Source organism: Ammospiza caudacuta, chromosome Z, assembly GCF_027887145.1.
Source record: "Ammospiza caudacuta isolate bAmmCau1 chromosome Z, bAmmCau1.pri, whole genome shotgun sequence".
Lineage (NCBI taxonomy): Eukaryota > Metazoa > Chordata > Aves > Passeriformes > Passerellidae > Ammospiza > Ammospiza caudacuta.
In genome coordinates, this window is record NC_080632.1 from 52177617 (window position 1) to 52190947 (window position 13331).

At 40.6% G+C, this 13331-nt stretch overlaps 1 protein-coding gene across 1 annotated transcript in view; it reads left to right on the forward strand.

Annotated features, from left to right (window-relative positions):
• The window catches only part of LOC131571488 (chondroitin sulfate proteoglycan 4-like), a 36522-nt gene extending 30957 nt beyond the window's left edge, over positions 1 to 5565 (forward strand). The window contains exons 9-10 of the mRNA XM_058824228.1: positions 2831 to 3014; positions 3515 to 5565. Of these exons, the coding sequence (XP_058680211.1) occupies positions 2831 to 3014; positions 3515 to 5565 (2235 nt within the window). The remainder of the gene's footprint in view (positions 1 to 2830; positions 3015 to 3514) is intronic.
• The last annotated feature ends 7766 nt before the right edge of the window (positions 5566 to 13331 follow it).

A 13331-nucleotide genomic window follows, 5' to 3' on the forward strand; every position in this document is an offset into this window, starting at 1 on the left:
AAAAGTAGTTACTCCTTTTGCTGGGGTGCTGAACTCTTCTGTATTCGCTGTGGTTTATTGCTTTGTTGCCAAAGGGGAAAAAAAACAGCAAAAAGAAACAGAAATTACTATTGCATTCCAAGGCATTTTTCTTGAACAGATGTTGTTCAGCTAATATAAAAAAATTTTTTGCACATTAAACACTCTTGAGTAACTCAGGAGTTTTTCAACATAATGTTTGAGTTTAGTTTTTCTCTGCAGTACTTTCTGTGATATCTTAGACCACAGCTTCTTCATTATATCGAGTCATTGCAGAGGTAAACACAGAAATCCTCACCAATTGCATTCAGTTCTTAGACAGACATTAGAATGGATTTGCAGTCAAAAAACTGCAAAACAACCAGCCAATTAAGACGGATAATAAACACTGCTGAATTTAAAGGATTTGTATTGTCCTGTATTTGTTACAAAAATTTGCTGTCCTCAGCTTGAAGTCCTGAAAAGGTTTTTGGAAAGTTACCCTGAGCTAACATACTCTTCTGCTATTTTTTTTTTTTTTTTTGTTTTTCCTATAATAGCCATTAAGAATTAAATCAGTATAGAGAAAGCAGAAACCTGGAGATGAACATAAAGGATTTTATCACATTAGTCTAAATTTTTTAGAGAAAAATTGGGATGTTTTTGAGGCTGCTGAGAAAACTGACCTTGAAAGGTCAGTTTGCCTAGTGATCTCAGTGGGGGCTGTGGCAGTAATTTCAGGATTCAATCTTGCTGTATTTACACCTCAGATTCTATACTTTTAAACTTCATCTCTGATAACACCAGGGGGGTTTTGGTTTCTTTTTTCACATCTTTCAAGCATGTATGATAGAAATGTGTACTAATGAGTCCCTTTAAGATGTTTGCAGGGTGTGAGGACTATGTTAAAATAGTAAATTTAAAACCAGCACCATCTCAGACAGGAATCTCTCAGGCAGTTACAAACTAACATGTGCAGGTCTGGTCAGCGGTTGCCTGGGAACTTGCCGAGGATTTAATGGGTGTAGCTGTCATTTCTCCAGGGCAGTGAATGAATTATCAAGCAGACCAGATGCTGAATCTACTGGATAAGATTCAATAAGTAGTCTAGTCTTGCTATCATTAGGAATTCTATCACAGTTCCAATGTACTATAGTATTGATCATAAAATTCAGGTATAGTTCCAGCTGGTGAGAAATAATCTGAAAATGCTGCCTTTTGCTTTGGGGTCTAAAGAGATAAAATGGTTTTATCTTACATGTGCATTTGTTTCTCTGGAGACGTACTGCAGTATCTTGCAATACTTAGAAGCTTGATTACTTACAGTGGACTGATTAGATTCCTTGAGTGTGACAATCTGCAAGGTCAGTGCAGGCAGGGAGAGGACAAACCAGATTCCTTCTCATCTTTTAGGAATCCCTGTCTTGCTGTGATGTAGAAATTTTCCACTGTGTAGTTCCATCACCTTTTTGCTTGTAAGTGAGAGTAACTATCAGTGGTCATCGCACTTCCTTCAGGTTTTCTTAGTCTCTTACCAAGTGTCTTTTGCCATTTGAAGGAAATAACTACATCAAAGTCCTTCTTCAGCCTTCAGCCTTTCATATTCTTTTTCAGGACAAATAATCCAGCCCTGCTAGTGTCTTTGCGAAGAAAACCCAAGACTTTGATACTTTAATTTACTAAAAATACAGTCCATCTGAGCACATGATCACCATTACTAGTTTGAGGCAGTTTCTCAGTGTTATGTATCTCTTTGCTCTTCATGTAAGGCTTTTACTAAAAATTCATGCCCAGTAACATTTCATTACTTTCATGTGTTTATCTGGCAACACAGAGTCCATCTTAAGAGAAAGCGAAATGCGGGATAATCTCAGTGTACATACAAGCTGGATTGATGGGCTGAGGCCAGTGGTGTGAGGTTCAACAAGGCCCAGTACTGGGTCCTGCCCTTGGGTCACAACAACCCCAGGCAGCTCCACAGGCTGGGGCAGAGTGGCTGGAAAGGAGCTGGGGGTGCTGGTGACAGCAGCTGAACATGAGGCAGGCTGTGCCCAGGGGGCCAAGAAGGCCAATGGCATCCTGGCCTGGATCAGCAATGCTGTGGCCAGCAGGGCCAGGGCAGGGATTGTCCCCCTGTGCTGGGCCCTGCTGAGGCCACACCTCCAGTGCTGTGTCCAGGGCTGGGCCCTCACTGCAGGAAAGGCCCTGAGGGGCTGGAGAGAGCCCAGAGAAGGGCAATGGAGCTGGGGCAGGGTCTGGGGCACAAGTGCTGTGAGGAGCAGCTGAGGGAGATGGGGGTGTTTGTCCTGGAGAAAAGGAGGCTCAGGGGGGACCTTATCACTCTCTACATCTGCCTGAAAGGAGGCTGTGGCCAGGTGGGAGTTGGCCTCAGTCAGCCCAAGTAACAAGTATTAGGATGAGAGGACATGGCCACAGTCTGTGCCAGGGGAGGTTTAAATGGAATAGCAGGACACCTTTCTTCATGTGAAACACAGCTGAGTATTGAACCCAGTATTCACCTTTCTTAATGTGAAACACAGTTGAGTATTGACTGCCCAGAAAAGTGGTTGAATCACCAACTGGATATTTTAAAAGACATGGAACTTGGGACATGATTTAGTGGTGGATTTTGCAGTTCTGGATTAACAGTTGGGTTTGATCTTTCAGCTCTTTTGCAACCTAAACAATTCTATGATTCTGTAAACTCTGTGCATGGACTAAGGTACAAAGGTCTTTTTGAACAATGTTCTCAAGATACTTTTTCTGTCCTTAACGCTATTCTGCTTATAATTACCTTGCTCTTACACATATGTCTACTTTTTACCTGGAACAGGTTGATGAAGGTGTGATCATGTATGAACACTTACATGCTGAGTCAGCTGCCTGGAGTGCAGAAGATTTCTTTACATTTACTGTATCCTCTCCACCATCTGCTCTGGATATCCAGAGGTTCCATGTTGTCATTTCATATGAAATTGACAGGCATGATCAGAATAGTCATCTTCTAGCAAATACAGGTAAAAATGCTTCACTGTTTTGGCTCAGAATTGTTTTGGATCTGTCAGAGGTCCATTGAAGAATGGAGGAAAATCAAAAATTTCTTTCTCTTCAGTAAGCAGTGACCAGAATACTTCTGAAACAGAAAGTACTGCAGGGTAGTAGCTTGGAGTGCTGCGTTCACTGCACCTTTAGAAATGATATAGATACATAGGTTTGATGCTTCCTACTGCTGTAGAAGATATTTTGTTTTCTGTAATGGTAGGTGGAAAACACTATCAGAAGCTTTGAGATACTTGTATTTCTTTAATCTTAGTGTATGCATCAGTCAAAAATATTGTCTTTCATATCTGATTGTACTTTACAAGTAGTGGTAATATATTTTTAGCCATGACATGGAAATCAAGGATACCACAAAGGATAGAAATTTTTGAGCATCATCAGTGTTTAATATGTAGTTTCTGAAATAGTGCAACTATAAAATGTTCAGTTTATAAGATTCTCTTTTCATTTCTGCCAGGTGCCATAGTCCAGGAAGGAGGTAGAGTAGTAATCAACAAAACAAATCTAGATGCTTCAAACCTATTGATTAAGCTACCCGATGTACACCGCTCCATGTATGAAGTCTGGTATCAGGTTGTGTCTTTACCCCAACATGGCATGATTGTTGTTGGAGAACGAAACGTTACCAAAGAAAAGCCTAACTTCTCCCAATATGCACTGGACAAATTTGGAATTATGTACGTACATGATAATTCTGAATCTTTATATGACAATTTCACTTTTGCTGTTTGGTTGAACCTGAAGAGCAAGCCTGCTACAAAGCCCCATAGTGAAGTTGTAGAAGAGATGTTTAATATCACTGTTTTCCCAGTGAATGACCAATCTCCAGAACTGAAGACTAAAAGACTGCACTTGAAAGTCCTGCAGGGAGATGTGTCAGTGCTGGGGGCAGAGAATCTGAAAGTTGAAGACTTAGATAATGCTCCAGCTGAGCTGAAATACACCATTGTTAGCAACCCCAATAATGGTTACTTAGCAATGAAAAGCAATCTCAGTGTCTCTATAAAAGATTTCACACAAGCTGATGTTGACAGTGGTAAAGTGTGGTTTGTACAGGATGGAAGTTCGTCTTCTGGGGTGTTTTATTTCAGTGTGACTGATGGTAAACATCGCCCTTTATACAAACTGTTCAGTATTGAAGTCGTACCAATCGCTCTCGTCCTTGTCAACCTTACCAATGTTGCACTGCCACAGGGCCAGACATCAGTCACTATTACTGACGTGCAGCTTTCAGCTGTCACAAATGGAAAAAGCACTAAAATTATATATGAAATAACTCAGCCACTCAAATATGGGCACCTCATGATTGGAAATGAGCAGGTTACTAAATTTGAGCAGGCAGATTTGTACTCAGGAAGGCTCTCTTATCACCTGACAAATCTTACTGCTTCCAGTGATGTACTGGAGTTTATGCTTTTTACTGCAGAAGGCAATCTAACAGGACAAGTGCTGAACATCACAGTGAAGCCTTTAGTACAAATTGTATCTGACCTGCAGATTTCAAATCAAGCAGCTTATAAATTTGGAAGCAGTGACCTGGATGCTTCTGAGCTAGCCAATTTGACAAACAGCAATCCTAGATTTGAAGTGATGGTGCCCCCCTCTCATGGGAGGATTGCTAAGAAAAGATTTGTGAATGATGCAGTGTTGGAGGATATTCAGACGTTCACCCAGGCTGACATTGATAGTGGTGTTTTGCTTCTAGACATAGACACAAATATGACGGGCATCAATCTGTTGAATGACTCATTTACATTTATACTCAGGGCAGATGCTGTACAGCCTGCTGTTGGCTGTTTTCAGTATTCCATTGTGCCACACAGTCCTCCACTTGTGCAGGGTTTTACAACAGAAGTGCTTTTTCTAACCAGCATGACCACTTTCAAGGCTCACTCTACCTCAAAGGATGAGGCAGTAGTCTCCTCACAGAATGAAGACCCTGCAATAGCACCACAGAGGACTGAACCAACCATGTGGCCAGGGCAGAATCATTGGGGAAACCTACATGAGGAAGGTCCATTGCTAAATCAGGCCATGGGAACAAGTGCATCTGTGGAGTTGAAGATGACAAACCAGGTTAATGCCAGGAGTCACAGAGAGCAGGCAGGTGAAAGCAGCCCTTGGTATATTATTATCCCCCTTGTCCTGGTGTCTGTCCTACTCATTATTGCTGTTAGTTCTGTGTGCATTTTGTTAATGTGTCAGAAGAAAGATAAGACAAAACCTGTAGTCAAAAGTCAAACAGATGCAATCCTCAGTAGTGCAGATCGATGTCTGGAACGGAGTTTGACTGTGCCCTCTGTCACAGTGACTCCTCTTCTGAAGGGGGCTGAGAGGAGTACAGCCTCTACATTTGTGGCAGTAAAACATGAGCAGCTGCTTCCTACAGTGGCTTCTCCAACTACAGAAAGGTATCTGAAAAACAGTTTTTTAAATCTTGATCCTGAAATGATCCAGTGTTGTCGAAAAACAAACCCAGCTTTGAAGCACAATCAGTACTGGGTATAGTTAGACCAGGTTTGGTCATGCTAATTGATGTCATATGGAAAAGTGAATATATATTGTTGACATATAATTTGCTCTTTATTACACTCATTTATTATAGGTTAAATGATATACTGTGTGTTAGATGAAATCTAAATACCTGTGAACCTGTGAAATAATAATAACAAAAATCATACTGATTACAGTGGCCATGACAGAAGATTTGCAGTTGGTATGTCAGCAAAATTCTCACTTAATTTAATGGGGAATTTGGCCTTGTGGATTTTGAGTGCACCCCATGTATGCAGTATTTTTTATTTCCCATGAAAGGTAAAATGGAATGTTCTGTCATGGATTATGTATTTTTATTGAATTGTTGGGCTTTTCTTTAACTGATTTTGCTATAAAGGTCTTTTATTCCTTCTGAATCACTACTTCTCTTTGAAGAACTTCAAATTGTTTCAATAAGTAGTTTTTCCATGATGCTAATTTCAATAATTTCAGTAATTTTAACTTGAAGGCTGTTCAGAGGTCAGTAGTAAAGAAACAAAACTGCATATTTTGACAGGTCACTAAACTTGATATCCAGAATTCAATTCAGCAACAACAGTACAGCAGTGAATAAGGATTCTGGTGGAATACTGTGAGATATTGTTGGGTTTTGTTTTGGTTTATTTTTTCCTGATTTGGTACTGAACTTTAGTGTCTGAAAACTGCTAAAATATATCCTTTAACTCTACGCCACATGTGGCAAAGATTGAGTATCTGTCAGTCAGCCTGTCTGCTCAATTACCTTTAGGCTTAGATTATATCTGGATGTGCATAAAATTTCCTGCTCCTGAGAAAGGGGTAAATTCTGCTTCCAGTGAAGCAAACACAACCTTCTCTGGAATCTATGTACTCAAGCAGGTGGCAGTAGAATCAAGCCTGGGCTGCATACTGTCATGTTCCTGAAGCTATTGACAGAAGCAATCCTGCAAGGTAGCATGTATCCTCTTTGGAAGTTTCACAGTTTACCCCTCATGTTCCAGAACACTGAACAAATATGCCTTATGCACTGCTACCAAGTACTGTGTACTCCAGCTTTGCTCTGGTGATAAAATGTGCAATAATTTCTGTGCAAAGGGAATATTTCACTCTTTTTGAAAATCCAAGCTCAGTAGTGATGTGCAGTCTCTAGTTAAGGCCCAATTTTATTTCCACTGAGAAAAAATAGTATAATTTTTGTTGACTACAAAGAATGAACTGACTTCAAGGGAATGGCACTGTGATAATAACCAGTCTCTTATTAACAATCTCTTATGAACTTCTCATCTACTTTTCACCTTTAAATTGCTACGGGTTCCATCCAGCGTCTTTGTAAAAACTCTGTTCTCAGCAGTCTCAGCACTGCACCCAGTCAGCAAACACTGGACTATAATTTTTATTTAGGCCTAATTTTATATACCGTTTTCACTTTTATAGAATGGATTTGCTGACCTCAAGATCCTTGGTGCTGTTCATCTCATACTACTTTGTTTTAGATGCTGCTTAAAATTTTGATGATTAAGTGTTTCTGTCATTTATAGATTCTAGTTATGGGAAATTTCACCCACAAGGTGGGCCAGATGTAAAGTGTGCTTACTGCTGTGTTCTGGGAGCTGAGCACAGGAGCAGTGGGGGTAGTCCTCACCTCTCTCACCTCTGCCATGGGCAGACATGATTGTGGTGCATTTTTAGAGGCTGCTCCAAGAAGAGTAGTCCATGTCAGTAGAAAGTATACAAGCCATGTCTTCAGCTGATCAAGTTATTAGAGTACTTGAGACTAAAGGTATGAACCCTTCATAAGCTGAAACTAAATGTATTAGAACCTTGTTACACAGTTTTTAACATTTGTCATTACTCTGTCTTCCCTGATGCCAGTGTGGAGTTCAAGCCTGTGATCAGTGTGAAGGGCTGTGGGTGTTTGGTGTCGCAGCTGTATCTCACTGTAGATCTGTGTGGTGGACCTTTTCTGCTTTCCCAGAGGAGGTCTCTGGGACTGTTCTGAGCAGCTCTCAGCCAGAGGTGGTGTTGCCAACCACCACAGGGACACCCCTGCACCCTCTGTGGAGGTACAGCTGTATGTCTCTTGCAATTTCCTGGGACCCCTTCTACCAACACTGAGCAGACACCAACTTCCTCCAGATCCCAGCTGTCAGGTGCAGCCTGCCTCCAATGCCTTCTAGACAGTAGCAGCAACCTGATCCCTTTACACTTTCTCCAGGACACACTCCAAAGAGGACTAAAGAGCTTTAATCTCAGCACTTTTGTAACCCGTGAAGAAGCCTGCTTCGCATTTTTCTAGCTCTGGGACCTTCCTGTCAAGAGCAAAACACAGAATCACAGAATCACAGAATCACAGAAGTTCAAGACTGGAAGAGACCTATAAGATCATCAAGTCCAGCGATGTTCTAACTGTTCAACTAGATCATGGCAGCAAGTGCCACATTCAGTCTTTTTTTGAATTCTTCAAGGGATGATGACTCCACCACCTCACTGGGTAAATGATTCCAGTATCTGACCACTCTTTCTGTGAAATATTTCCTTCTTAATTCTAACTTACATCTCGCTTGACGCAGCTTGAGACTGTGTCCTCTTGTTCTATCTGTTGTCGCCCGGAGAAAGAGGCCGACCCCCAGCTCACCACAGCCACCCTTCAGGAAGTTGTAGAGAGCTCATGCTCCAAATCCTTTCAAGCAGTGCACCTACACTTTGATACCAGAATAGTGCACTGCAGAAAACTCCTGAAGTCTGGTGACAAAATCCACACTGTCAGCTTGTGACAGGGTGAACAAATATACAGAAATTAAATGTGTACTTTATGAGATTTTGATAAGTGTATCAGTGTAAAGACAGCTGTGCCTTAATTTGTTGTGTTCAGTGTGTGGTGGAGATGGAACATAAGGCTAATGTAGTGCTGGTGATGTAAAAAGTGAGACTGTAACATAATAATCAAAAAAAATGTCATTCAGTTATAACTCTGCAATTCAATGGGCATTCTTGAGTTCGAGCATTTGCATGGTAGGAGAGAAAAGCACTATATAAGAACATCAAAAAAGGTGGTGGAATTTGTGCTGGCTCTTTTGGCTTTAGCATAAGGGGCTGAAATCTTGCTCTGTTTCCAAAATGGTTTTGGTTGACAAGAGATGTTCATTTCCAGTAGATTAGCCATTATGGGATTATATCTTGTGCATTTTGCTCAATTTTTAAAGCATTGAGGTTTTTTTTTTCAGCTTTGCTTTTGTTTTTACAGTTAAAATCAGCCTAAATACCTAATTAATCAGGGAAGTGTGCCAGCATTCAGTTTTCTTCCTCAGTTTTTGCTGCTGTGAGACAACTGTGCCAAAGTGCCTGCCATAATATGGAATGTTCTGATGAAAACTTTTTATGAATATAAGTTTATTGTTAATCAATGATTACTTGGTTTAATGCAAAATGCAGAGACAATACTGTAACTGATAACTGCATAAGAATTTAGCTTTAAAATCCCATCCTGAATCCTAGGTAAAAAAATCCCAAAATTAAGAACTCTGATTATGTTACACTTTCCCTGTGGACAGTGCAGAATAGTCTTTGGCAGAGGATGGTTTATCTTGTTCATATATGGATATGTAATATAGATAAATTTGCTCTGGCTTAGCTAGGTTTATCTTGTTCATACATGGATATGTAATATAGATAAATTTGCTCTGGCTTAGCTAGTCTAGGTTTGAGATGGTAAAAACTTGCTGGGATGAATCCTATACTGGGTTTCCTAAACTACAGTCAATCTAAAAAATACAAAAAAAACCTACCCCATTTTGTGGTTATGGATCCTTTTGAGATTCTAGGAACACACGTATTTTCTGGTCAGAATCTGGGTTGAATATTTTGGTTGTTTCCCTTGCCCTTGAAATTGTGTGGGTTTTTTAGTGGAGATGGGGTTTCTGAAGGATTCCCCTTTTTACCTAATGGAGTTATAAACTGCAACATGAAAGTGCCTTGAAAACATATATTAAATCAATAAACTTTTTGTTTATAATCCATGCTTATAATTGCGCTTTTTATAAAGACCTCTGAAGTGCAGAGACAGAAGAGAATCCCATTGCCAGTAACAGCGTTCTTCTGAGTTTTCTAGTGTTGTATTTTTAAAATTGCACATATGTGCGCTGTGCTGTACCCAGTGCCTCTCAGTGTGTGTGGCTGGAAAAGGAGACACTTCTCACTGTGCACCTAACCTGGCCATGTCCAGCACTGGCAGGAATGTAACATCAAAATAAATACATTGATTTGAACTTGTTCTAACAGGACTGCCCTGGGTTTATTTCAGAAAGATTTTCTGTTATTTAACTGCATCTGATTTTAAAATATCAGGTTCTTAAATACATTAATGTTAATACATTAATGCTGTTTCTTCTTTGATTTTCATCTTGATTGAAAGTACCCCCTCACTCCAGCCTTGCTCCAAATGCACTGTTGAACCGCATTCTTTTTCTCAATCAGAACTTAGCTGGTTTGCAGTTGTTCTTGTAAACTGAGGTAAGGAACTTCCTCTTGAGACATCAGAAATGCTGGTGGCTCTGGGGAGCAGCTCTCTGTACACCATGCATTAGTGCCCTGTGCACAGAAATCTGTCCGCAGTAGTGACAGATTACTGTGTCCCCCTCCTACACCTCAGAAAATACTGGTATGGAAAGAAGAGAAAATAGGACAGAAATGGTCATAAACCCTTTACATTCTCCTTTTATTTACATATGGATGAGTGCCAGGTACAACTTCTGCTGCAGTAGCCTTTGCTACCTTCTGCAATTCCAAATTCAGCCGAGAGTCTACTTACGTGGCCTCCAATCTGCTTTGCACCACTTTTTTCGAGTCAGTCCTTGTGATGCTATGTTGAAATACATTCTGTGAATATTTTTATACAGGCTGAAAATAATTGTCCTGGCATATTCAATGGAAACTGTATTAATTTATCTTCACTCATTTCAAGCTAAGTAATTCCTGCCAGAGCTTGCATATCCCAAACTCAGTCCCAGAACAAAATGTTCTTTCATTGCAACTGGTGAAATCTATATTTTCACATCTATTTGTAGGGAGATTCTGCATGGTGAAATGCTTGCTGTACATGATCATTTCCTCATTTCCAGTCTTCCTGCTTGGTTGTTTCTGTGGGAATGCTTTGTACATGATCATTTCCTCATTTCCAGTCTTCCTGCTTGGTTGTTTCTGTGGGAATGCTTTGTACATGCTGGTAGGCACTGCTAGACGTGAAGTTCTTTGCAGTTTGAGGTTTTAGCTGTGAAGCATTTGCATGGCTTCACAGTGAGAGGGGCATTGCTTCACATAAATTTGTTGGCGAAAAACAAAGGAGGAGCAGATTGAGAATTGGGATGGGAGCGTCAAAACTCCTTGCAAGAGCACAGGCAATAGATCTGAATAAATTTATGCAATGTAAAACGTGTGACTGATCACACGTGGTGGAGTGATTTGCTCCAACTCATACACTTTATCTTTCATAGGTACAAGATGTGGTGCATGAAAGCACATTGGTGAGAAAATTTTTGAGAGAATAAAAAATAAGTAATCAAAAGCTTGCTTTTCATATACAAGTATAGACATTGAAGTACTTATCAATGAAATTGAATCTCCTAGGGAGAGGCATGTAGGAAGTTGTTTTGAGACATGCAAAGCCCCTGGAAAGCTGCTTTGCTGGCAGTGAGTGCTGAGGAAGGAGCTGGTTAGAGAGGCAGGGAGAGATAGGAGGATTACAGAGGCAAGCTTTCTGGGATTAGATGGAGTTTCTATAAATGGGAAGGTCGTTTGGAAGCAGATCCATGGGTTTGTTTGAAAGGCAGAGGTGACGTGCTGGGCTGTGCCTTAGGCAAGCAGGCTATGATCCACCACACTGCCTGGGAAAGGAAAGTGTCTAGGAGAGTTTTGCTCCTACTAGAAGGGAGAGTCCTGCTTAGGGACGGGTGTCAAGAACTGGAAGCTCAGTTTGCCTTTTCTTTTATTCCTTCTGTAGCTGGAAAGAGCTGTTATTTCTATTAGAAATAAAGAATGTATGACATGAACATTCTGAATTTTGACTTAAGAGGGTTTTTTCAAGAAGTCTAGTTGTGGAATTCATCAGATCAGATCACTAAAATCCTTCTTTAAATAACCACCACCCACACTGGCTGAGTTAAGTTGCCTAGGATGTAATTCAGATGTTAGGTCTGTTGGCATGAATGTTACCTTAAAAATAGAGTTGCAGTGTTCCTAGTGTCTTGGTCAAAGTGCGGAAAGGAACAGGATGGACTTGCTTTGGATTTTGACTGATTATATTAATTGGAAGCAATTAACAATTAATGTTAAATCTAGCAATGTGCAGATACAAGAGGTATTTATAAGTAAGGCAGCAGAGGTCTTGATTTTGAGCACTGAGCTAACTACACAGACAAACATGGACCTGAGCTTAATCCTTGAAGAAATGAACGTATCTGGAGAGCTGATCACATTTACACATGGTTGCACAAAATACTGTTAAAAAGCAGCACGGGGATAAGATTAGATCAGGTGTAAAAGTAAGCAGGAGTGGGGTGAATCAACTAGAACAAAGAACTGCCTTCTTCATTAACCATCTGAGCAAGATATTGACTCAGTCTGCATTAGCCATGTAAAGTCCTTTACATTTCTAAGAATGCTGTAATATAATCATCAGTGAGTGCCCATTTTCCTTCCTGAAGTCACCTTGTTGCTGGTTGTAGCACTTAGGTTCATTTAGTCTTCTCTATGGGCTGATTCTGGGATCCAGAGACATCTCCTTGGTTCTCATCATGGAATCTGCCCTCAGAAGACAAGTACTTCTGTGCATGCCATTCAAGAACAAGAAGGGAGGTAATGGTTGTTCACCACTGATCTCTGTAATGGCCTACTCTAATCTGAACCCACAATTTAAACTTAAAGGCACTTTAAATCCCTTTCCGTTTTATTGGTTCCCCAGAAAGCCTGAAAGGTTGTAAAATGGTGGGTTCATGATGCCTCTGTGTGACTCCACAGCTCAGGAAGCAACAGCTTGTTCCCTCAACACCAAGCTCAGCTTGTGCTGTGCTTGGCAGACCTTGGACATTTAGCAGCCTATTCATGTCCCAGTAGGCTGCTGCACAGACAGAGGTCAAGAGCCTTCACTCATGCAGGTCACTGCAGCCTCTCTGCACTCCTCCTGCTATCAGAGAGATGCCCTCTCCTGCATCTTCAGTGCAGCTGCAGAGGAAGAATTTGCTCTCAGGGGCCGTCAGGCAGTGGAACCCTGACCTAGTTTCACAGATGTCCTACTGCCACCCTGCTGGGGAGTTCTCAGGCTGGCAGCTGTAATCAGAGGGCAGTGCTTTGCTAAGAAACACCTCAGTAGTGTTCTGCTTCAGAGTTTTATCTTCATTAAAAAAACCCCAACAAACCAACCTCTTTTGAGAAACACAAACACAGAAGAAGAATATGTAAACACACACACACACATATCCACACACACACACACACACACACACACACACACACACACATATATATATATATACATATGAATTAAAAAAAATATATTATAAATCAGACTCTCTGTCAGATAATAGAATAGTTGTAAACAGTGCTTCCAGGCACTTGTGCTACAAGCTGTACAGGATGGATGTACATACTAAATGTTTTGCCCATTACCTCAGTGATAGTTTAAGTCATTCTTCATTTCTTTAACAAGTCTGACTGCCTAGGAATTTACATGTCTCTCTTAGATAACTGTTATGTGGTTTAATTGCTCA